Source organism: Crassostrea angulata, chromosome 8 (genome assembly GCF_025612915.1).
Source record: "Crassostrea angulata isolate pt1a10 chromosome 8, ASM2561291v2, whole genome shotgun sequence".
NCBI classification, from domain to species: domain Eukaryota; kingdom Metazoa; phylum Mollusca; class Bivalvia; order Ostreida; family Ostreidae; genus Magallana; species Magallana angulata.
In genome coordinates, this window is record NC_069118.1 from 11,061,516 (window position 1) to 11,085,160 (window position 23,645).

The window sequence follows — 23,645 nt, forward strand, 5'->3', positions numbered from 1 at the left end:
TAAATTAATTACCATGATTACATGTATATATACTGACAAATTTGACCGAGGTTCACTAACAAAAATTATATGATAAATTTCACCAGTTTAAATTACAACTGAAATTGAATTTTTAAAAATACTATGAAAACACATACAATGTATATACCTTCGATGGCGTCGCGATGGTCCATGAAAAAAGGGAGGTGGGGGGGGGGGGGGGGAATTGCCTATTCATTATGATAACTTGATGTTCGAAGGTTTCTGATCCGTCACTCGATCCCACATCTCTCCTTTTTATGAGAGGAATTGATCAGAAACTACATGTATTATATATTGATTTAGAAAGATGAAACGATCCAAGTACACATATAGGTATAACATAAATTTTATTGAGCTGAGTCTTTTCGGATTTTTTAGAGAAATCAATAGCGACACAAACAGTAATACATGAATTTTCGCTTACAAGTTTCACAAAAATGTAAGAGAAAATGTAAAAACAGGTATTTTTTTTTTCAAATTCAGTTCATTGTATCTGGTGTGTGGTACATGTATCGATCATGCGCTGATCCAGAAAATCTATTTAGATCTATAAAAGTATAATAACTCATGAAGTATCAAACAAAAGACTGAGTGAAGTTTCTTTGGCCTTCTGTAATTTGAATATGTGTCCAAGACCCTTTCATTGTCAGACTGAAGTCTTTTAATACAATTTTAATGATATCATTTACCATCTTCTATAGGTTTAATTGAAAATGTGCATGTAGTCTGCATTTAAATGAGATAAGGACCGATATTCTATTCAGATTGAAATTAGTAAATACAGTTACGTATGTTTTCTTTAAAAATATTAACTGGCTTAAGATTGGTAGCGACAATGTACTTGGAAAAAAATTCCTCCGCACCCCCCCCCCCACGACTGTGCTTGAGGAATTTTAGAAACATACATTGTTTATTAATTTGGGTCACGCTGTATACATACGCTATTGACTTTAAATAGGTTCGTAGATATGACCGGTTTGCACATAGAATTCCATAGGAGACTACAACCTTAATTGATTAAATACTGATAATCGTATAAAAAACTAGGGTCGATCTTTTCAGCACTTTATACTGTATTCTGTATACTGTATACTGCTCCAATTAATAACACGTGGAACAAAGCGACAAACAATAGAAATAATTGAAATCATTCGGTTAAATTTAATCATTTTCAGATCGTATAAAATGTTTAAGATGATATATGAGTCGAAGTTCATTTGTTAAGTTTATATTTAGATAGAATTAATATATGTGTTCTGTCATTGAAGTGCTTAAAATAGATGAAAAACCAGCGAGTTGTCAATTTTTTTTTAAGTATTCTTAACCATGCTGTAAGAATGTACAAATAAAATGAACCATTTGTGCTTATACTAGGCGTAGAACTCCATTCGATTGTTGCTTCTAAGCGTATTTCTAATACTTGTACAATCGAAATGATGAAAAAAAAATTATTTATTTTTCTTTCTTTTTTTCATGCATACGAACTACAGCAGTTGGTAAATATGTTTGAAACATATTCTTTTGGCAGGACTGTTTTTTTTCCTCTTAAACTAACAACTTCAATCTGATAATTTTAGCTTATCGTGTATAACTAACAATATTCATTAGCTTTAATAGTAAAAAAGCAGCCCAAGTACAACGAAACCAGTATCTTAGTGCAAAAAGGTCAAAGTCGGAGAAACGAACACTGATATCTCCCTTTTCTAATACTGTCGTGAAGCATGTTTTGTCTAAATATTTCAGCTTTTTACCTCTCAAAAATACAACAATATCAAAGAGAGGGATATGTCCAATGTTATGCATATTTTTAACATGTATCTTTTTTTACTCTGCCTATTTTTTTTTTACAACATAGGCTACACATAGGCTACCTCTTGAAATTACATTTTATATATATTTATATATAATTTTTTAAATACTAATGCAGGAAATTTATAAGCTGGTTTAAAAAAACGCATTAAATAAGACCTTTTTTAAAACAGTTTGTTAAAACCTCGTTTACTTAAAAAAAAATAATAGAATTATTTGAGGTACGAGTTGTCTTTTCAATTTTGGGCGTTTTACTCTCTAGATTTTTGAATGAGGGAACAATTTAGAGGATTCCGAACGTAGGAAAACAGTCCAGAGCAGACCAAATTTTTCTGGTTTGGTTTAATGAAACAGAAGTAGACGCTATCAAAGGGGAGTAACAGAGTCATCTGTGGGTAAACAAAGCACTCTATCAGCACATTGGTTCGCTTCACCAGTTTTATTCGCACGCAAGAGAACGATGCATCTTGCATCACAACCTCTGCCATTATTGACAAAGTGACTCGACTGGGTCTTAGACAGTTGAAACGAGAGTTGGAATCCGGTGACATTAGAAGAATTTATCAGGTAATCAAAATTATCAATTCATCGGTGTCAACGTGTCTTTTGTTGGTAATGCTTGTTGCGGTTTGGGATTTTTTGTAATGTATATATATATATGTGTAACTGTTATACATATTGCTTCCTGAAGCAATAATTAACACTTAACACTGTTTTTAGTTTTGATATATTTTGAACTACATTGTTATGGTATTTACAGTAGAATTGTTTTGTTAAAAGTGATGACTACAATATTCATTGCCATAAATTCTTAGCTCGTATCAACTATTAATATATCTGAACATTTATTCAATACTTTTTCACATTTTAATTGCTTGGAGCTTCTTTTTCTCAATACTTAGCTTAGAAAGAATAATCTTACCGTGACCAGGCTCGAGTCACAGTAAGAATTCGTCCCACATATACTTGTAATGTAGCAGCCGCGAAGCGGATCAGCTTCGCGTCGATTTTAAGTCTGTTAAAAATAATCTGCAGGGGAAAAACACATTTTATACATTACGAACCTTTTTGAACTTGGATATGTAGTTTAGTTCCACAAAATATCCATTTAATGAGTCGTACCATGGCATTTTGTTAAAACATGCGTTTCAATTTGCCTGCAATTTTGTCAGAAATCCCACTCAGAATTTTCAAATGTGATGTTAAAAGTGGCAGTGATTTCGCTGCAAAAACAGTTAATGTGGTAATATGGGATTATAAAGAGCAACATTGTAGATATTTGAGGCCAATCATATGAAAATTTAGGCGAGATACAGCTCAATATATTTTTGTTATTTGCTACGAAGCGAGTATTGAATATTTTTTTGATAATTTTTATATATGAGACTTGCTAGCAACCTCATTGCTACAAGAATGTAAAAAAACGATAAATATTAAACAACTACTTGATCCCAGTAACAAATTGTCGGAAGAAGATTGTTCTCATCTGCAGGTCATTTGCAAATCAGACAAGATGAGTGTGATATTAAACCAGATTTGGCCAAAATCTTAAGGTTCTTCCTAAATTAATACTACTTTTAAATCGTGCAAGAGCATTTTTGTTTTCAAAAAGTTTACTTAATCTACTAAAATGATTCTTGATAGACTTCCAGATAATTGATTATAGTTATGAGAAGTTTTAGCCAAAGGCTTTCCAGATATTAATTTGTTATTTTAAGTTGAACTTTATTACTTCACCAAATAAAGGAGAAGAAAATTACTGTATACATGTTACTATACTGGCATGCAACCAGTTCTTGCCGAGTACCATTTCTCGCCAGTACATTGTGACGTCATTTTTCGACCAGAATTGTATGTGTTGATAAAATGACATCACAATGAACTGGCGAGAAATGGTACCCGGCGAGAACTGGTCGCACGCAAGTATACATGTATTTTGTTTTGCAGAAATTTAACATTCAAAATTTAGCAACAAAGGGAATGTCAAATAGAAATCCAGAATAAAAGTTGAACCTCTTAAAAAAACCCTCCCACTAGATACTGGGCAGGACCAAGGATCTGTGGGAAGAGTCCAATAAATACAGGTTCATAGGTGTGAGAACCTCGCTGTGCCAAAATGAACGGTCTGAACCACATGAAGGGAATGACCAAGCCAGTTAACTTGTGTAGAGTAGTGGAAAGGATAAACAATTTTCTTTTACCAAGTGAGTACTAAATGCAAATGCTTTGTTATTACTTATCAGTTTATTCTACCAGTCAGCTTTCTGTTTATCTCATGTAGATCATGCATGATTTAAGCTGGCTGTATTGATTCAGATCTTATTGAAAAGAAAGCAGTTTTCACTTGACTTACAGCTAGATATTCTTAAGAAAACATTAATTAATTTGTTCGTTAAACAGATGAGGAAACAAAACTTTATTTGTGAAATTAATTAATGATTTGTTTGTGCTAAGGTGCATAAGTTTGTTTTCTCTGTAAACACAAAAGGTTTTCTTTGAAACTGTTGTTTATTGATTTTTTTCCCTTTGATTACTGTGTGCTAAAGTGGTGTAACTGTTTGTCTTACTAAGCATCGAGCCGCAACGAGTGCATTCCCTTCTACGTGGATTACAAACAAGTGGGAATAGTTCAACCAGACGTTGCCCTACTGCTTCAGGAACACCCAGAAATCTTCACAGTCAGCAGCACGGCCATACACCTCAACAACAAGTATGGATCCTGCGAGGAGAGGACCGAGATCATGAAAGTATTTCTGAATGGTCTGAGGGAGGCAGGGCATCTTAACAGAGCCCTGAAGGGGTGGAGAAATGAGGTGAGGCAGATAATTTCTGGGCTGACCAGGTTTACATGTGTACAGATATACTGCGGTCCCTCACCCCTGCCAAAAAAATCAATACAAACTCAACCACTAACCTGCACAAGATCAATGCAAGCATATTCTATATCTAAACACAGGGTACAATATCCCAAGGAGAGAGTGATAAAAAATGCCCCTGATGAATTTGCATGTGTACATGAATTGAATAAGCTGGCCATCTGAGCTAAAATTTGAATCCACATTTTGATCATCTTACATTTGTACCACATACCACATTGTTGCATGACTGCCATGACAATAAAAGAATTTAATGAATTGAATCATTATATAACTATGTTTGTCAATTTTTCTTTATCATGACATGTTATGCATTGATGATATAATAATGTTTTGTCAATTTATCTTAATCCTGACTTGTTATGAATATCGTCTGTCAATGGTTTTTCCTGTTGTTTATAGACCTACAACATTCGTCATTCCATGAGTGAACCAGTCTTGTTCAGAATGGAGCGCTCCGCTGCTGGTAAATAGATTTTTCAGATATACTGCATAATTAAAGCTGAGTAGCTATGGCCAGCTCTCACATCCAACTTGTGCGAGTTGTAGAACATGTTCAGAGTCCACATATAGCTCTCTCCAACCAAAGGATGCTTGGTCACAAAAAGTATTTTAAACCTATATAGTATTGCATAATATTTAGGCCTTAATAAAAGAAAATCAATATGATGTACACTAGCTCATTTTCCTGAAAGGGCAAGATAAAGGTTATTTGAATCAGTTCACTTGAAAAGCCTCTTTGTTAGTCGGAACTTTGAAATTTTGCGTGAACAATATTTTGTGCCTCTTTCTGTTTGCATTTATATGATGACTCTGTTGTAACATCAAAGTCTATACATTCTCACTATATTGCTACTATTTTCATGTAAAACTGCAGCTATCTAGCGGTATTCTATATATAATTTTGTTAAGCCTTATTGTTGCAAGTGACTTTATATGCAAAATTTGTTACAAATGTACTTAATGTGTAATTTGAATAAAATACATTGTACATGTTTTATATTTGAAACATTTCTCAAATAGTGAGACAGATACTTGCACTGTATTTGAAGTTAAGGCCCTGGGGCCATAAAATCTTGGACAAGCTCACTTTTGAACTCAGTCTTCCTTTTCTGCTATATTTTCCTTTGTGTAAAAGTGAGACTGAGATCAAAAGTGAGCTCGTCTAAGTTTTATGAACCCAGGGCCGGGTGTTGATACATGTATGCTGTTATATTTAAACTTGATACATTGTATACTCATGTGTTGATATGTGTTAATTCATCCTTAGTTATATGTTAAAACTATTAAAAAAAAAAAGATTTCAATTTTAGATATAAAATGTGTCCTGTATTTACAATGTACGATATGTTTCATTTACAGGACCTTTCGGAGTGACAACTTATGGATGTCATATCAATGGTTACACGTATAAGAACGGGGAGATGATGATGTGGGTAGCCAAGCGCTCACCAACCAAGCAGACCTACCCCAATCTGTTGGACCAGTTCGTAAGTCAACAAAAGACAAATTTTGGAGTTACGGGAAGACATGTCTCACTTGATAATTTAATTGAAGCATCATTTAAACCAATAAAATTACTAAATTGTATACCATAATAAGCCTGTTTGAACTTTATATTCAGTATTAGTAATTTTTTTTAAATAGAATTTAATATTGCACTCATTTAAAAGTTCTTTAAGTCAAACTGGAGACATTTGAAAATATTAGAAATTGTGATCTTAACCGTGAAATATTGCATGGCATCTTGTGAATAGAGTGAGAACCTAAACATCTAAATCTCCCCCGTTTCAATCTATGACAGGTAGCCGGGGGGCTGAGCTCCGGTCTAGGATTCAGAGAGTGTGCTGAGAAGGAATGTCAAGAAGAAGCATCTGTGCCTGAAAAATATCTCAAGAATCTCAAGTCTACAGGAACAGTCAGGTAAATAATCTCTCTCAAACACTCAAGAATCTCAAGTCTACAGGAACTGTCAGGTAAATAATATCTCACAAATATCTCAAGAATCTCAAGTCTACAGAAACTGTCAGGTAAATATTCTCTCTCAAGAATCTCAAGTCTAAAGGAACTGTCAGGTAAATAATATCTCGCAAATATCTCAAGAATCTCAAGTCTACTGGAACTGTCAGGTAAATAATATCTCACAAATATCTCTAGTCTACAGGAACAGTCAGGTAAATATTCTCTCCCAAACATTCAAGAATCTCAAGTCTACAGGAACTGTCAGGTAAATAATATCTCAAGAATCTCAAGTCTACTGGAACCATCAGGTAAATAATATCTCACAATTATCTCAAGTCTACAGGAACAGTCAGGTAAATAATCTCTCTCAAACACTCAAGAATCTCAAGTCTACAGGAATTGCCAGGTAGTTAATATCTCACAAATATCTGAAAAATCACAAGTCTACAGGAACTGTCAGGTAAATAATATCTCACAAATATAAGAAAATATCTCAAGAATATCAAGCGTACAGGAATTTGCAGGTAAACATTTTCTCACAAATAAAGGGAAATTTTCTTAAGAATATCAAGTTTACATGAACCTTCAGGTAAACATTTCTACAGGATATGTCAGGTAAATTATACCTCACAAGTCACAGAAAATATCTCCAGAATCTCAATTATACAAGAACTGGAAGGTAAATAATATCTCACAAATCAAAGCGGAAATATCTCAAGAATGTCAGGAACCATCATGTAAACATATCACAAATCAGAGGGGAAATATCTTCTAAATCTCAAGCCTTTAATGATTGTCAGGTAATATTTACCTCACAAAATATTTATCTCATGAATCTCAAGTATACAAGCTCTGTTGGGTAAAAATTATATTACAAAGAAAAATATTTTCATAGAGAATCTCAAACTGCAGTGACTAAAAGGTAAGTTATCTTACAAATCAATGAAAAATTTCCAGAGAGTATCATTTTATGAATGGAGTGAAAGTTGAAAGGAACAGGAAATAACTCCAGAATTTCTACTTTTTAATTGGCTGAGTGACATTAGGAATATTATTTTTATTCCTCAAGTCTACAGTATGGGAACAATTGCGATTTGTTTATTTTAATTTTTCTGGTAAATATAGATTAAGGTACCTCACTACACCCAGACTTATACTTTTTAAGACACTACGTCACAAGATGGCAATTCAAACATTTTGTTAAACTGTTTATATCATTCGATTCGGTTGTATATCAACGTAGCTCAGATCATGAGTTCGAATCCGCCTGGAGTTTTGTTCATCTTTACTGAATTAAATTTTCGAAAATGTAATTTTTCATCCAAAAATTGCACATTTTTTGCCTATTTGACTTAAATACTTCTTATCCATTATGATATCTATCATAATCAAGTAATTTTCTGCTGATTTGAGAAAATATTTCAAGGTGTAGTGAGCCACCTTAAATGGTGTACTCACAATCACTACCAGTACATGTACATTTCATTTGACAGTTAAGTTTACAGCAGTTCATGTATTTGATAGCTATGTTCATGAAGATGAGAGGGGAGTTCACCCTGAAGTGGAGTTTATATATGACTTGAAGCTCCCTGAGGACTTTGAACCAATCAATGCCGATGGAGAAGTTCAAGAGTTCAAACTGTACCCAGTGACCCAGGTAAAAAATGAAACATTTTATACAAAAAAATTTTTCAACTTATTTCAAAATAATACATGTAATAGAGAAATTTTCAACAATTTGAAAACTTGTTTAAAAGTACATGAATTAAAATAGAGAAAAATAATATCAGTATGTTTTGAATGTTGTTGTTTTGTACAAATTGAAATGTTAATTACCGGTAATTGATGTATTGATTACCCGGTATGTTTCTTTTCAGTTACAAGAAATGATTGTCCTTGATTCATTCAAGCCAAATAGTGCGGCCATTGTTCTGGACTTTCTTATACGACACAACATTATTAATCCTGATAATGGTGGGTCTTTTCATTCATTTTTACCACATGCAAATGTATGCAATCACATTAAATTTTAGGAGAAGGGTGTGTCCATCTGTCCTTCTGTCTGTAGCAAAAATTTCTGTTCATATGGTGGGATCTGTATTTGTACCAATCGGACGTCAACTTCCTGTTAAATGACGACTGTTTCTTTTACATATTCACATGAGAGCGGGGTATTACTAGTGAGCACGGGCTCACAGATATCTTGTTAGTCCTGACAACTCCTTAGGTATATGGACTGTCAAATGATTGGAGTTCATTGGGCCCAAAAATAATTGTTTTGTACATTATATGCATGTACCAGCATTTATAGCAAGTTCTTAGATGTGTATTTTATACAAATTGGAGGTCTTCGGGCCAAAAATGATTGTTGTGTACATAGTATGCATTAACCAGTATTTAAATGCATTTGTTGTGTATTTAATACATCTCTTTCAGAACCGTCCTATTGTTTTCTGGTGGAAATGCTACACTACCCTGTACAGACTTTGTTTAACACACTCCCCACAGAAGCCTGAGGAGATTGAGGAGAAGGAGGAGGAGAAAAAGGAGGGGTGGGTCTCTTGCTGGTTACTGGTACAGAACTCCGGGGGGGGGGGGGGGGGGGGGGGGAGGATCCATGACTTTGACATTCACAAAATGATTTTCTGTGATTATTTTTCGTCACATAGGAACAGGCAGTAGTACAACTGAACTGAGTGATTTTGTTTTTTAGTGGACCTATATCTTGCCCCTTGGAAGTATTTTATTAGGAGCAAGAACTTACGGGACCATTCGGTGTTTTTTTTGTAACGGTAATTTGTCTTGTGATTTTTAGATGTCTGACTTTTTGTGCCATGGTTCCTCAAGTGTGTGCTATTCCCTCATTACTGGATTAAAAGAAGGTTTAATGCCACTTTTTTGAGCTGTTAGCTGATTTTTGAATATTGAAACATGCTGTATTTGAGCTTGTATTTGAATATTGTTAAGCACCAACATTCTATACAGATAATGTACAAGTAGCACTTTTAGTAATTATTTTAGGCTTTTTTAATATTTAAGAAAATACATATATCTCTTTCAACATGTATTTGAACTAAAATCTTTTTTTTAATGTTATTACAAATTGAACATATAAATAACACTTGTTTTTTAAGGTTAATACCAGTTCATGTAATGCACTCATTTTACGTCAGGAAGTTTATATCTCAATCAGCACTCAGGGTAGAAAGAAGAAGAAAGAATAACTTATGTTCTTAATGTTTACTTGTGTTTATTTGATGAATACAATGGACTTGAATCTGAACTTTTGTGTGAAAAGATATTTGTTTTAGAAAAGAGAGGAGAAGAAGGATTGATTGTTTGGAGGAAAGAGTTTGCAATTTATATTTTTCTTTTGTTTTGCAATATGTCTAATGACCAAATATTTTATCATTACTATAACGTCTGGCAGAGCCATTTGTTTGCATTGTTTATAGATTTTTCAACACATTCGTTATTTTATTGTCTGCAATGATGACATGGTTTGGTCGTGAACATACAGGAAATTACAAAGGTACTTTCTCTCTCCGATTACAGGCGCATAGTCGATAAATTATAAAATTTGTACATGCACACCAATATTGAATATTGTTTGTGTCATAAGCCTTTTATGCTATATTAAATACCAAAAAAGAAAATGCCATTTTGAGTACAGAGTTGCTGTGGCTATTTCATGTTTTTGCTTAACTGATAATAGTGTTTGCATGTGCTTTAAAGTAGGGTTAATTCTTCTAATGATTTGTAGAGAACTGGGTAGACTTATCCAAAGATTTTTTAATGTATGTACAAGTTAAATAAAGATTTGGAAAAAGACTGGATTATCTGTGTTCTCATGTTAGAGTAATGAATATAGACATGTTATTTTTGCCCCATTACACTCCTAATGGGGTAAAATGGTAAAACTAATTATTTAATGCAATCTAACTAGCTTGACATGCTTTCTGTAAAATTAATCCTGTAATAGCATTAATAAAACACAAGAAGTTAATGATATAACAAAGTTTAGTTACCTGGTACATGCAATTGTGTATTGAAAAATTGACCCTTTATTTGATTCAACACGATGGGGAGAACAGTGGTTGTCATAGCACCTCCTGTTTATTCCCTCCATTGTATGTACCAGGTATATGTTTAACTGTGTAGGAATAAAATACATTAAAGTTTATTTCCCATGTCGCTTACAACGCGAGATCTGATTGGTTAACAAGCCGGGTGTGAATTTCCGTTCCTCCTGCTGAAGCGAAGGTGTAAATAAAATGTGATGTCACCATGCAATTCTTGGTTACAAGTGCACCTGTAGATCTTTACGCAAAATAATGTAATGCTTAAATGCAGTAAATGAATAAATAATTTGTCAAAATCCCTATTTCTTAACATTCTGTTGGTATTAATAAAAGATTTTTAGCACAATTTCAATTGATATATTAATTAATTTTTGGTTCTTTGTAACGCACTTATTTGTAAAACAAAATAATTTTAAAAGTTGTATAAAATACGAATTAATTCACTATCCAGGTCCAGTCAAGGGGATTTACCCTGGTTTGTATTCTATACACCGTTCGGCCTGCGGCCTCACGGTTGTATAGAATACAACCCGGGGTTAATCCCCCTACACCCTTGATTGGACTTGGATAACTAATAGTATTTATTAATTAAATGAAATCAACTTCTGATAGTTATGTGACATGGGTTTTATTATAACATTTGCTCTCTATTTTAGACACCAGTCTTCTGGCGTAGAAGTCTCTATACACGGGGGATAATTCCTCTAGGGTTTTTATGGCGCGGTCGACTATCTGCATAGCTCTCGCTGCGGGCTGCAGGTCCTTGTTACCGTAAATGTCCTTATTATCGTACATATTGTCCTCAAGGTGTTTCCAAAACACATTCACTGCCACACCGAAGTCCAGAGACACCACATTATGGAACCACAGGGCTGAAACATATGAACACACTTACTGAATCTACCATCCTCACAATGTCAGGGGTCTTGAGTCCACTTGGTGGTACACAGGACCCTGACATTGTGAGGATGTGAATCTACCTGCAATTTCTTGTTTCTATTGGGATTTCAACAAAGAATTTTATTTGATATATGCTTGAAAATATTTTATTTCTGGATCGATATCTGAACTAAATTTATCTCTGTTTTCATTGCAAAAAACTTGCGAATGGGCACATATTGATTACAATTTCACTGTTAAACAAGTGAAAAGCTGTCAATGTGACAGCAAACCGGGTTTTCTTAAATGTGAACTGTATACAAAATCCATGTCAACCCTGAACTGATAAACACTATAACTACCGTATCCAGTGAAATTGAGTACCCTATATGCAGTATTTTGCTAAAAAAATGACTAAGTTCAAAAGCTGGTATTTTTTTCATAAATTATCAAAAATCAAAATCCTAGCAATATGCACACCTCTGATATATGTACAATTAATCTCCAAAAGAACAACATTTACTTCCTATCTAGAAAAATGAAGGAGGAGTTATCCGTACAATGAGGGTACTTTTTTGGCAATTTCAATTAGTACAAATACTTTCAAACAACATTTTACCTGGAATAAATAGAATATCCCCTGGCTCTAGTTCCCCCTCGTATCTCGTAGCTGCATAAAACTTTGGGAATTTTTCAGGGTCAGGATTATCTATGTCTAGAACTTCTGACTTATCACCTGTAAAAAATGCAAAATATGAAAACTGAAAAAAAAATGTGCATTGCTAAAATGTTTAGTGAAATTTTCTAGTAACTCATAATAAAGAAAATTAATAAGCTTCTATGAAAATGCACCCAGAAAAAAGTCTGATTTTACTGCAAATGTATGACACCAGTAGGGCAAGGCAAAGACCCGAAATAGGAAGTTACCATTCAGGTATAGGTTGTGAGCATCAGCCGGATCAAATAGCACCACTCTCTTCCTGCCGCTGATCTGGATCAGGATGTTGTCCATCACCTGAAACACACAGTAAAATGCAGGATCCATTTACACCCAGTCACAAGGACATCTAGTATGAATGGACAATATTGTGGTTTCATCAAATTAATATTCATCAAACAGCAATTTTTTTTCATGGATTCTGTAGATCCACAAAATTCAAATATTCAATCACAGGGGCATCTTATCTGCTCTGCTCTCTATGACATATACATTGTATATAAATAATACATGTATACCCAGTATAACATAGAAAGCAGAGCAGATAACAGGCCCCTGTGGTTCATTGAAGGATATATAGCAATTGTTAGAATGCTGTTAATGAATTTACCTATCCTCAATAGTTAATTTTACTGAATCCATGAAAATAGATGCCCAGGAATATCAATGAAACCAGTCTCTAAACTGTCATTAGAATTAGACTTCAAATTTTTCTAATCCGTTGGAAAGTCTGTTAACATTTTTTTTCTTTGATGATGCTTAAGATGAAATCGCAATTAGAAAAGATGTCGTCAATATCTACATTTTTCAGGACTTTAGCATCTAAACTGTATCAGTATATCTGGTCAAAAAGAGTGAAAATTGTCAATTTCAACAAAAGCAATGATTATCACAATCTGCATTCTTTTACATCATAATGTGTCCAGAGTTGTAGCCCTTTGGATGCTATTCGGAACACACTGGAGAAAAACCTGTCCTTTGGGAAAAGATCTGGAATAATCAGGTCTGACGCCAACTCTGGAAACTGTACTTTTATGTCGGCTATGTCCTTTCTGACATCATCACCTAAGGCTCGCAGATAATACTTCTCTCCCTACAAGAAAGATTCAACAGCTTAACAAATTTACTAATTAACAATCTAGGAAAAAATTATCCACAAAAGTGTCATTATAATTTAAAAACACATCTGGATATAGATTTGAATTATACAGTTTGAAATTAACCACGACAAATGAGTGTCTAATGGTGTACATGTTCAGATCTCAAAATTTTATGCATTTCAAGAATTGTCATTAAATTTTTCTACTACCGTTATATGTATTGTATTGTAATGTATTGTATGGATTGTTGTAAACTGATGGGCTGTATTGCCTAAGGTTAAATTTATGAATAAATAATATTATATATATATTTACCTCTGATATGAAGAATTCTTTGTGGGTTTCCTCTGCTGCTCTTTTAACAAATTCATTGAATGGTAGTGATCTAATCAGCAGTAAGAAAATATATTCTTCATCCACATTTTTATCATGTTAAAATGCATAATAAATTTCTTTAGTTGTTAGAATTTCTACAATTACTTCCTAACAATCCAATATTTTCCAAATAATCATTGTTAGAATATCCTAGAATGCAAAATTACTCTTCGCAAATGAAATTAACAGTAAAAGTAATAAAGGGAACATATGGATACTTTATAATTATGAATTTTATTAAGAAATAAACAGCAATTTTAAAAGTTCACTGGGATATGAAGTTGGTTGGTCACGTGATCAAATCCTGTGAAGCCCAAAGGGCTTCTCAGTAGATTTGATCATGAACCAACCAATTCATATCCCGGTGAACTTTTTAACATTGCTGTTTATTACTTATATATTTACATTTGAAAGAGACATATCGTTCAGAAGTGTTAAAATAACCGAGATTTTATGTTTACAATAATCCAAGCGAAAAGCGATAAGCGTGTGCTATGATCATTGTGACGTCACGAAAATGTTCATACAAAATTGAACGTTTTCGCTTTTCTAAAGGTTCATATAAGGAAAAATATTTGCAAATGTAAATATTGTAAATGATTATTATTTTAACGGAATAGACTTTACATAACATAAATAAACTCGGATTTTAAAAATTACAGCTTATATTATAACAGGCACTGATCTAATGAATTAACAAATCAACGAAGTATTTAAAGGAAAACCCTGCTGGTTTACTTGTATGCAAAGTTTTTGTTGATGAAGTCCATTTGAGGTACTGGAGACACGTGGATTTTGACAGGTTTGGTCCCACCCTTCTCTGCTAGGTAATCCACAGAACTCCATGTCTCTGTGACATTCCCAATATCCTGTCCCCTCAAAATCACAGGTTTCCTCTGTAATACAGAATATGGTCTGTCTAAGAAGTGATATGCATGCATATGCTATATAACGCACCGTTTCCTACATTTGTTGAAGAGATAAGTTGAAAATGTAAATACAATTTTCAGAGAATCATACTTATTGATAAAATATTTTGAAAAATATATAACCTGATAACTGTAAATTACGCCATCATGTTATTTAACATTGCATTGTGTATCAATAAAATTAAAGTAACAACTGCAATTTATTGAATTTAATCAAGGAACATTTTCTAATCTCTTACCTCATGTAACACATTATTGACATCCGTAAATATTTGAAGAGGTTCACATTTTTTCTGAAATAAACATTGGCACGTGGAACTCTGTTTTGACATTTTTTCCTGTTCACATTAACTCGTCCATCGAATTATTCGACTGAACCAAGGTGTGTCATATTCGGGAAAAAAGTTTTCAAATTATGATATTATATCTTTCTAGATAACAAAACTATTACAGTTAATTGTTGATAAGAAAGTATTATGTTCTCTTTTTTAACTTTGGTTGATTTTACTAGGGCATATGTATTAGTGCATTATAAATCCTTGATTTTACCTGTATATTCATTGTAGAACTCTACTATGTATGCACCCATTTGTAAAGGGCTTGAAGTTCGGTCTGAAGATCACATTAATATATATACTATAAACCTTTAAAGATTCATTCTGTGGAATGACAAAATTATAGATGAGTCCTTCTTTGAGAATGCATTTTAGAATAAGGTATAATGATCGTCTACTATACCGCCTCACCTAGCAGCTTAACGCAATACAATTCAATAAGTTACACGGTATGTCAAACTTTAAAAAAAAAAACCACACACAACACTAACTTCCTTTACAAATTTTCATCATTTAATTAATTTCATTACATGCATGAAATCTAAAACAATCACTCATGTAAAAGAATCTCTCTCTCTCTCTCTCTCTCTCTCTCTCTCTCTCTCTCTCTCTCTCTCTCTCTCTCTCTCTCTCTCTCTCTCTCAACATTTTGAAGTAACACGTGTACTCATGCTAAAACCTATAATGAACTGATTAAAAACGTTACAAACATAATGTAAAAAAAAAAGTTCATGTACCAGCATATGTGTATGTAAAACACGACCCGAGACATTCTTTATGTTACATTAAGTGTTTTTTTTTTAATTTGATTGACATTCGCAAATTATTTCATTGCTCTGCGCATATCTGCACATGGTTCAGCACATTTTATCATTTCAATAAAAAACATTTTTTTCAATCGATAGTACATATCTTGTATAAAAAAGATTGATATTCTGTGACATAAAACATTTATTAAATCTTAACAAGAGGCCCATTGGCCATATTGCTCACCTGAAGAACAATAGGTATGATAAAAACAGCTTAATGGAGTCATATTAATACAGACTATCTGAACAATGTACAATAATACATGTAGATCCTGTATAAATAAAATTCATTTCCCCCTGGATATTCTTATGTTTATAATCATTAGTCCCTTTTCTTACAGGATGATTTTATAGTCATATCACATGTTGAGTATTGCAGTTCTCAAAAAGATCCTAAAAATTGTTTATATATGGGATGTAGACCTACATCAAACTTTGAACTCCTTGTGATGCCAATGAATCGTCTAGGGGCCAAAGTCTAAAGAATTATAAAGAATCACCTGGCTGACTTGTTTTTTTGAAGACGATTTCTAAAGATTTACCATATATATTCCTTTGTTAAACTTCGACACCCATTGTGGCCAATCCCTACCCCTGGGGTTATAATTTTCACACCTTTGAATCTGCACTACCTGAGGATACACTTCCACACAAATTTCAGCTTTTCTGGCTGATTAGTTTCTGAGAAGAAGATTTTTAAAGATTTAATTTTCTCTATATATTCCTTTGTTAAACATCGACCCCCATTGTGGCCCACCCTACCTCAGGCGGTCATGATTTTCCCAACTTTGATCTACACCACCTGAGGATGCTTCCACACAAGTTTCAGCTTTTCTAAACCAAATGATTCTGGAGAAGAAGATTTTAAAAAATTTCTCAAAAAATTTCAATCTAATAATTCCTAATTATCTTCCCTGAGCATGATCCTTAATTTTAACAACTTTTAATCCCGTCTCCTAAGAGTTCTTTGTGTCAAGTTTGGTTGAAATTAGCCCAGTAGTTCTTGAGAAGATGTTGAAAATGTGAAAAGTTTATGGACAGACGGACAGACAAACGACAGACAAAATGTGATCAGAAAAGCTCACTTGAGCTTTCAGCTCAGGTGAGCTGAAAACGCCTGTGCAATCGCCACCGTACATACCTAAAACGTGGGTGGGGTTATCTGACTACAATGTTCGTAATTCAGGAACAAATAGAAATTATGACAATATCATTAATTGTCGCTGACATATATTTCAATATATATATATAACGCATACATGCAGTTTTATCATTCTTTCTTACAATAGATGAGGTATACAGATGTAAAGGTAATACCTGTATTTGTTCAAACAATATCGATGAACGTCAAATACCTGAGAATGAATTTGTCAATATCGATTTGATAACTATACACGTACTTGTTTACTACATGTGATAATAGATGGCAACAAATCCGTATATAACCACTTTTATGCTACAGATAATACATGCACATACATCATTACATAAATATACTACATGTACCATTAACTATCGTAACTACTTTTCAACTATCCTGAATACACATTAAATATCAATTTAAAATACATGTACTCATCAGGCCAATATAAAAATTATTGTTTGTTTGGAACACCCCCCCCCCCCCCTGCCTGATTGAAATCCCCCTCGCTGGTTAAAAAAATCTATTTTTTTTATTAACAATTTTTAATAAAGTTAAACTTTAATTTTGAATAAAATTCTGTCCCTCCTCAACCAAACATTTTTTTTAAGGATGGCATCAACAACTAAAATTTTGGCATTATATAAACTATTCTAGCATCCGGCCAACAACCTTTATCCAAACGAATCCAAGCTACTCGTCAACAACTAGTATTCTAAATTTTAGTACACTGCCTAATATCACAAACTGGTGTATATCAACTTCTTATCAATGGTCATATTCGTCAACTTTGTATACTTTATATATAGCTACTCGTCAGCCAAACCATAATTATGAATAATTCATCAACCAAAACTATTTCTACCTAGCGTGTTAATCACCAACTGATAATATCCTGCCTCGTAAACTACATGTATAATTGAAGTTTTCAAATATTTCGGAACTTTCCTATATATAGTTACTAATCTACCGTTTTCCAAATCTTGAACTGTCCTGCTTCACATGATTCCATTGATACCTTTATTCTTATCGAACACACTCCAATCACATCGATCATCGTAACCATCATTTAGAAATACAGACTCACAACTCACATACAAGTTTACAATTGTCAAATACTAGTATGCGAACACTAGATCCGAAACAAACCTAACCATAAAAGCCACCGTGATTGTGTTGAGGATATTTATAGTTAATATGGCGCTTTGCCACGAGCTTATTGTTTAAATGAATGAGATTCACACATCACTGTAAAATCACCCCCCCCCCCCCCCCCCACCGAATATTGCTGCGGAATTCTATTTCATCGCGTACCAAATGGTTTTCGGGTTGTGTTCGATTTTGTCGAGTTTTATTGATAACAAAATTCACTTTTAATAATCGAGACAAATGTTAAGATCTTCAGTTTATTGGTTTTAACAGTTTGGTTGATTTCTGTTTTTAAATAACAATTATTAATGAGGCCTGTATAGATGTCAGTTGATTCTCGGCGATTTCGACCCGTTTAATTTTGTCTCAATGAATCAGATATTGTAAGATTATGTTTTTTATCTAAGTTATTTTGTCTGATCATATTGGCTTTATTAATAACGTCTAAAATGGATTTACTTACAGGCGGATTCTCGATTTTAGTTTCATTTTTATCAAACATAAGAACATGCATCGGATTGAAAAACACACTTCTCGGAGTGGACTTCAATACAGGAAAATCCTCCTCTACGACCTCTGTCTGACCTTTCCTTGTAAAGTAAATGAAAATGGCACCACCGATAAGAATTAGTACAATAAACACAATTAGTGCCAGTAGCAATATTCTTTTCACCCTCTGCATCCTCCGAAACTTGTGCATATTCCTGAAAAATGAATTTATATAATACTAATTGCAGTAAATGATTAATCAAAGAATACAAACAGTAAAGCATATTGATCCAATCAATTGCTGCTCTTAAAAGTTTTAGCAACTTCATTGAAATTTATTAAAAAATACAATTTATTAATTCAAATATATTTATCTCATTTCTTTTGTAGTACTGGAAGAAAGCGTATAAATTAACCAATGTATGCAAACTAAGTATAAACGGAGAAAAGGACCTTTGGTACGATTTAGAGACGCATTTACAAAGAAAGGTGTTTGTGCAGAGAATTCAAAATTATTGGCAAAAGCAAAAACAGCAAAGGGGGTTCTTACCAGGGACAGATTCTACGCATCTGAAGGTTCATCAGAAATAACTGGAATGTCGTCTGCGACAGAGCGAAGCTGTTCTCCATTCTGTTGTCGCGGTCTGAGTTGTACCCCGATTCCGAAATACCAGACCCTGAATCCGACAAATTGCAGGGTTCGAATTCAGCAAGCACGGTATCTGTCTGGGTCTCAGAAATGCAGGGAATTGTAGAACTGGGGTCTAACACGTTGGTGAACTGGTCCACAGAAAGGTCCTCAGTAGCACGAAGTGCCGTCTCCTGAAGTCGAGAACCACTGACATCAATTAGTTCAACGAATGCAGTGGGATTTTCTTTGGGTGATGTTAACGACAGTCCAAGTTCTTCCATCCTGCGATAAAAACAGTTCTATATAAAGTTAAAAAGTAGTACCAGTAGGCAGTTGGCTTAGCTTTTTGAGTTTTGAATGTTGTATCTCAACCTCGGAGTCTTTAAGATCTGCAAATGTAAATAAAGTAATGATTAATTAGAAATCTTAATCTAACTGAACTGTATGTTGACAGAAAATATACAGCCAATAGCTACGATAGGCAATCATTAAGGTGAATAAATTGCCGAAGATGGTAAATTTGGGATTTCCACTGCGTTGTGTGTGTGGGTTACATGTCAATATTGAGAGTAGAATGTTTGACATAGTGACAACTGTTTTATAAACTGATTCCCCCGTACCCACAGACCTTGAGCCCGGGACAGAGTAAGTCATTGTGATGACGGAGCCGTTCACAGATTGCTTATATACTAGCAGATTTAGGTTGCACTGTCACCAAGTTCAACTCACGATTATGTACCATCGTACACTGCTTTCGTTTTCGGGCACGTAGCATCGGGGGTGGGGGGGGGGCCTGCCCCCCCCCCCCCACTTTTTTTCGCAGTGCTCAACAAATTTACATATAAAAAATTGAATTATCAAGGAGTTGGCCCCCAACTTTTTTGGGAGTATGTAAAAAATTGATATGAAAATAAGGAAATGAGGAGTGAAATTGAAGAAGTTATAAAGGGAAACTTTATTTTTCCCTTTTTTCTTTCAAAAACGATGCTACGTGCCTGGTTTTTATGATTTAATCATTTTGTTGACCGGCTACCTGCAGCTGCCTATCTGTGTGATTGAAAACGCCTTGTCAGGAAAAATTACAGTGTGTCCTTCACAGAAGTTACTCAGATTATAGATCAATCGCACAAACCTCAATTTTTCAGTTAAACATATATTTATTTTAATATAAACCCTTTTTTGTAATATTCACAACAAAACATCACATATTCCAAAATACGCGAAACACATAATATACTATCTTCATCATCAACAAATTATTTGCTCGCTTTCAAGGTTTCATATCAGCGTTTAGAAGTACCTGTAACTCTAGGAGTCTGCCAACTCTTATACAAGATGACCAAAACAATTTTTAAGAAAAAATAAACAACATCAAAGAAAACAACCCAAAAGCATTACGTAGATGCTGTTTACTTATGTCGAGATCAAAAAGTTTGCAACTGACGACCAATTTACTGTTGGTGCACTTGGGGTTGTTATTCTGCAAAGAACTGCAACCATATGGAAGCTGTTGGTTATACATGTACAATGACATCGATCACCTTCGGTGTACTTTCGACTCTAAATGGGGCCAATGCTGAGAGATTGGTACGCGATTTTGCAATACTAATATCATACATGGTGGGCTTGAATGAGTCTTTGTGTTTTGGTGAGAATAATGTTTTTCCCGTTTGTAATAAAAGTTCCAAAGATATCTACATATTGATTATAACAATTTGAACACTTATGTATCATATATGAACATATATCTCTATACAGTCTCTGGCGAGTTCTACATCTAGATCACGCAGTTTTTTAACGGCAGGATTTACAGTTACAGTCTGCAAGCTATTTAGATTTACTAAAATTTGCAATCTTCAATTGGTTTGGTTAAACTTGAAAACTCCCTTTTCTTCAGCACTTTGAAACACGATTTACTGATGATGCAATGCACGAGTTTCTAAAAGTGTGTAGAAGAATTTTCTCAAGAATTGTCATAGAACCAGCTCTTCTGCTATAACAGTCCAACAAATGAAAACCATTGCTTTACTGTTCCATTTTTGTAAGATATCGACTCCATTACTGGAAATCTTTCTATCATGATAAAATTTTGGGGCGAAAAGCTTTTCCACGTTGATTATCATTGAAACACAAGTCAAGTTAACCTTCATTCTTAAAGAAGAGATTTGGTCAACTATAAACCAGTCAAGGACACAAGTAGAAGACACACGAATACGGCACTTTTAAAACTAGACACTTTGCGCAGACTAGCTACGACGAGGTTCGGTTTCTAAAGTAGTCAATATTGTATGATAAAAAAGTCACAAACTAAGAGTTGTACATGGAACTATTTGAGGATACAAGTATAAAGATAAGTCTACGTTTATACTCCTGGTTTTCCATGTATGATTTTTGGGAATTGATTTTAATCAACTCTCCTATGCAGTTACTCAGGCAAACCGAAAGTGAAACAGTGTTTGGACCTAAGCACAAATCAACACCGCTGACAACATTTAGTTCTAATCGATAAATTCGATGTAATGAGTTCTTAAGCTTTTTCAAGGAAACTTATTTATAGATAAATTGTAAATAGTCAGATTTTAAATGGTACGAACAATTTAGATAATTTTTGAAGTCGTAATTTTATATATTCCTACGCCAGAGCTCGTTAAACCAGACGCTCGGCTTGTCGGTGATTAACGGATACAGCTGAGAGTCTGATTGAACGAGACTAGAGTTCAATTTTGCTTGGATCCATACAATTTCTCATAACTATTCCGATTACGTAGTTTGATGGAATAGATCTTTGAATATTATACAACATGATTCATATTGAGTTTTCACGAAATTCCTGTGGGAGAATTCATATTATAAAAAATGTGCGTAATTCAAATACATATAGGAAAGTACCTGCCATGCAAAATAACATATCATTGATTATAAAATAAATAATAATTGATAAAATCAACTCCCATCAGTTCCTCAGTACTTTGATTTTCTTCGGTGTTTCAACTCGCATTTTTGGGGTTTATTTTTTTTTTTTTTTTACAAAAGTCAATAGAAAAAAGCCTAAATTTAAGTTTGTTAATCTATCATTAAATATTAATAATTAAAACAAATGATAATAGAGTGTTACCTGCCTGTTGGTCGGTAGGTCGTTTATCAGTCCCTGCAAGCCTGGCATCAGCTGATGAGCGGACTGTGGCGGTGATCTGTTACTGGTGCGGGCCTCCTCACTACGTAACAGCCGATCCCAGTGATGTGACAGAGATGTCATCGGATACAGAAATGGCTCCATACAGGTTTACAACAGGAGTTTGATTTACAGTCGGTCAGCATGTACATTTTTTGTTCTCCTCAGCTTTTTGTCTTCCTAGTTCAAATAGCACGATCAATGCAGAGAAGATTTATAAGATGTTGGATTAGCATGTTTTGCAAATTTGAAACAAAATCAGATTTATATGCACGTCAAACGTAAATTCAGCAAAGCATTTTGTTTGATTACAAAGCATGTTTTTGAAGGACAAAAAATCTTTCAAAGATTGAACAGAAAAATGTTCATTTCATTATTTGATAAAGTTAAAATGTCATAGCGAAAATTACATAAACTATCATGTTTCTTGAAAAGGTAAGTTCGATCCATATGATAAATCCCAAAGTTGCAATAGTTATGATTATGGTCATAAAAGTTATAAAATGTAAATCAAGTACATTTTTGGATCTCTTGACGTCATCCAAGCATGGGAGTGAAACTATTGTGCTTTCAAATTGACACACTGCAGGTGCTTGCTATATATGTGAATGCAACTCGCACGTGAAACTCAACACTAGCGTCATCTCTGTGTGTGTAGTTCTTATGATTGTTTAATTGCAGTTGTTTTTAATCCCCGAGTAAGATTTATTTACAGAGGAACAATTTTTATTGATACTCCGAAACAAATTCTTCTCACGATTAGGGGCATTTCTTAGAAGAATCAAATCTAATCACTTTGTCTCTGTAAGGGGTCTAAGCAATATCGGCGCTCAATAATAAGCTAAATCATTATCATTCTGAAATATAATAAACCAATTTCCGTTAATATCATATTTTTGAGTCTTCTGTCAGAGAATCACGCTTTTTATTCTTAATAAAGATGTACTAGCATTTGGGTCTCATTGGTTTGTTTTCCTTTTTTAGCACAGTATATTGTCTTTAGATTTTTTGCCTTATAAAATGAGGGATAATTGTTTTCTTTAAGACGTCATAATTCTTTACTTTGGAATATGGATCTTCCCGTGTACCGTATATCTTACTCATGCCTACTACCCTCCCGATTTTGGCATAGACCGGCCACATTTTTGTGGTTGTAAATATATCTATA

At 33.8% G+C, this 23,645-nt stretch overlaps 2 protein-coding genes across 5 annotated transcripts; one reads left to right on the forward strand and one right to left on the reverse strand.

The window, feature by feature from the left end:
- Positions 1-2,103: 2,103 nt before the first annotated feature.
- LOC128160390 (uncharacterized) lies at positions 2,104-9,233 on the forward strand. Its single transcript, XM_052823703.1, has 9 exons — positions 2,104-2,397; positions 3,778-4,034; positions 4,402-4,643; positions 5,109-5,172; positions 6,069-6,196; positions 6,511-6,629; positions 8,193-8,325; positions 8,546-8,642; positions 9,105-9,233. Exons 2-9 carry the CDS (start codon positions 3,947-3,949, stop codon positions 9,182-9,184), a joined length of 951 nt encoding a protein of 316 aa, XP_052679663.1. The 5' UTR covers positions 2,104-2,397; positions 3,778-3,946; the 3' UTR covers positions 9,185-9,233.
- A 2,120-nt stretch (positions 9,234-11,353) lies between these two features.
- LOC128161297 (tRNA wybutosine-synthesizing protein 5-like) lies at positions 11,354-22,605 on the reverse strand. 4 transcript variants are annotated; one of them, XM_052824552.1, is made up of 11 exons: positions 22,421-22,605; positions 19,678-19,694; positions 19,225-19,587; positions 18,649-18,889; positions 14,991-15,044; positions 14,561-14,718; positions 13,763-13,832; positions 13,258-13,440; positions 12,557-12,644; positions 12,249-12,365; positions 11,354-11,622 (listed from the first exon to the last, which is right to left on the reverse strand). In XM_052824552.1, the coding sequence occupies exons 1-11, from the start codon at positions 22,580-22,582 to the stop codon at positions 11,363-11,365; spliced, it is 1,713 nt and encodes a 570-aa protein (XP_052680512.1). In that variant the 5' UTR covers positions 22,583-22,605; the 3' UTR covers positions 11,354-11,362. The 4 variants fall into 4 exon arrangements, with proteins under 4 accessions (XP_052680512.1, XP_052680515.1, XP_052680513.1 ...); XM_052824555.1 differs by having other exon boundaries at positions 19,225-19,604; positions 22,421-22,465; XM_052824553.1 differs by lacking the exon at positions 19,678-19,694 and having other exon boundaries at positions 22,425-22,605.
- Between the last annotated feature and the right edge of the window lie 1,040 nt (positions 22,606-23,645).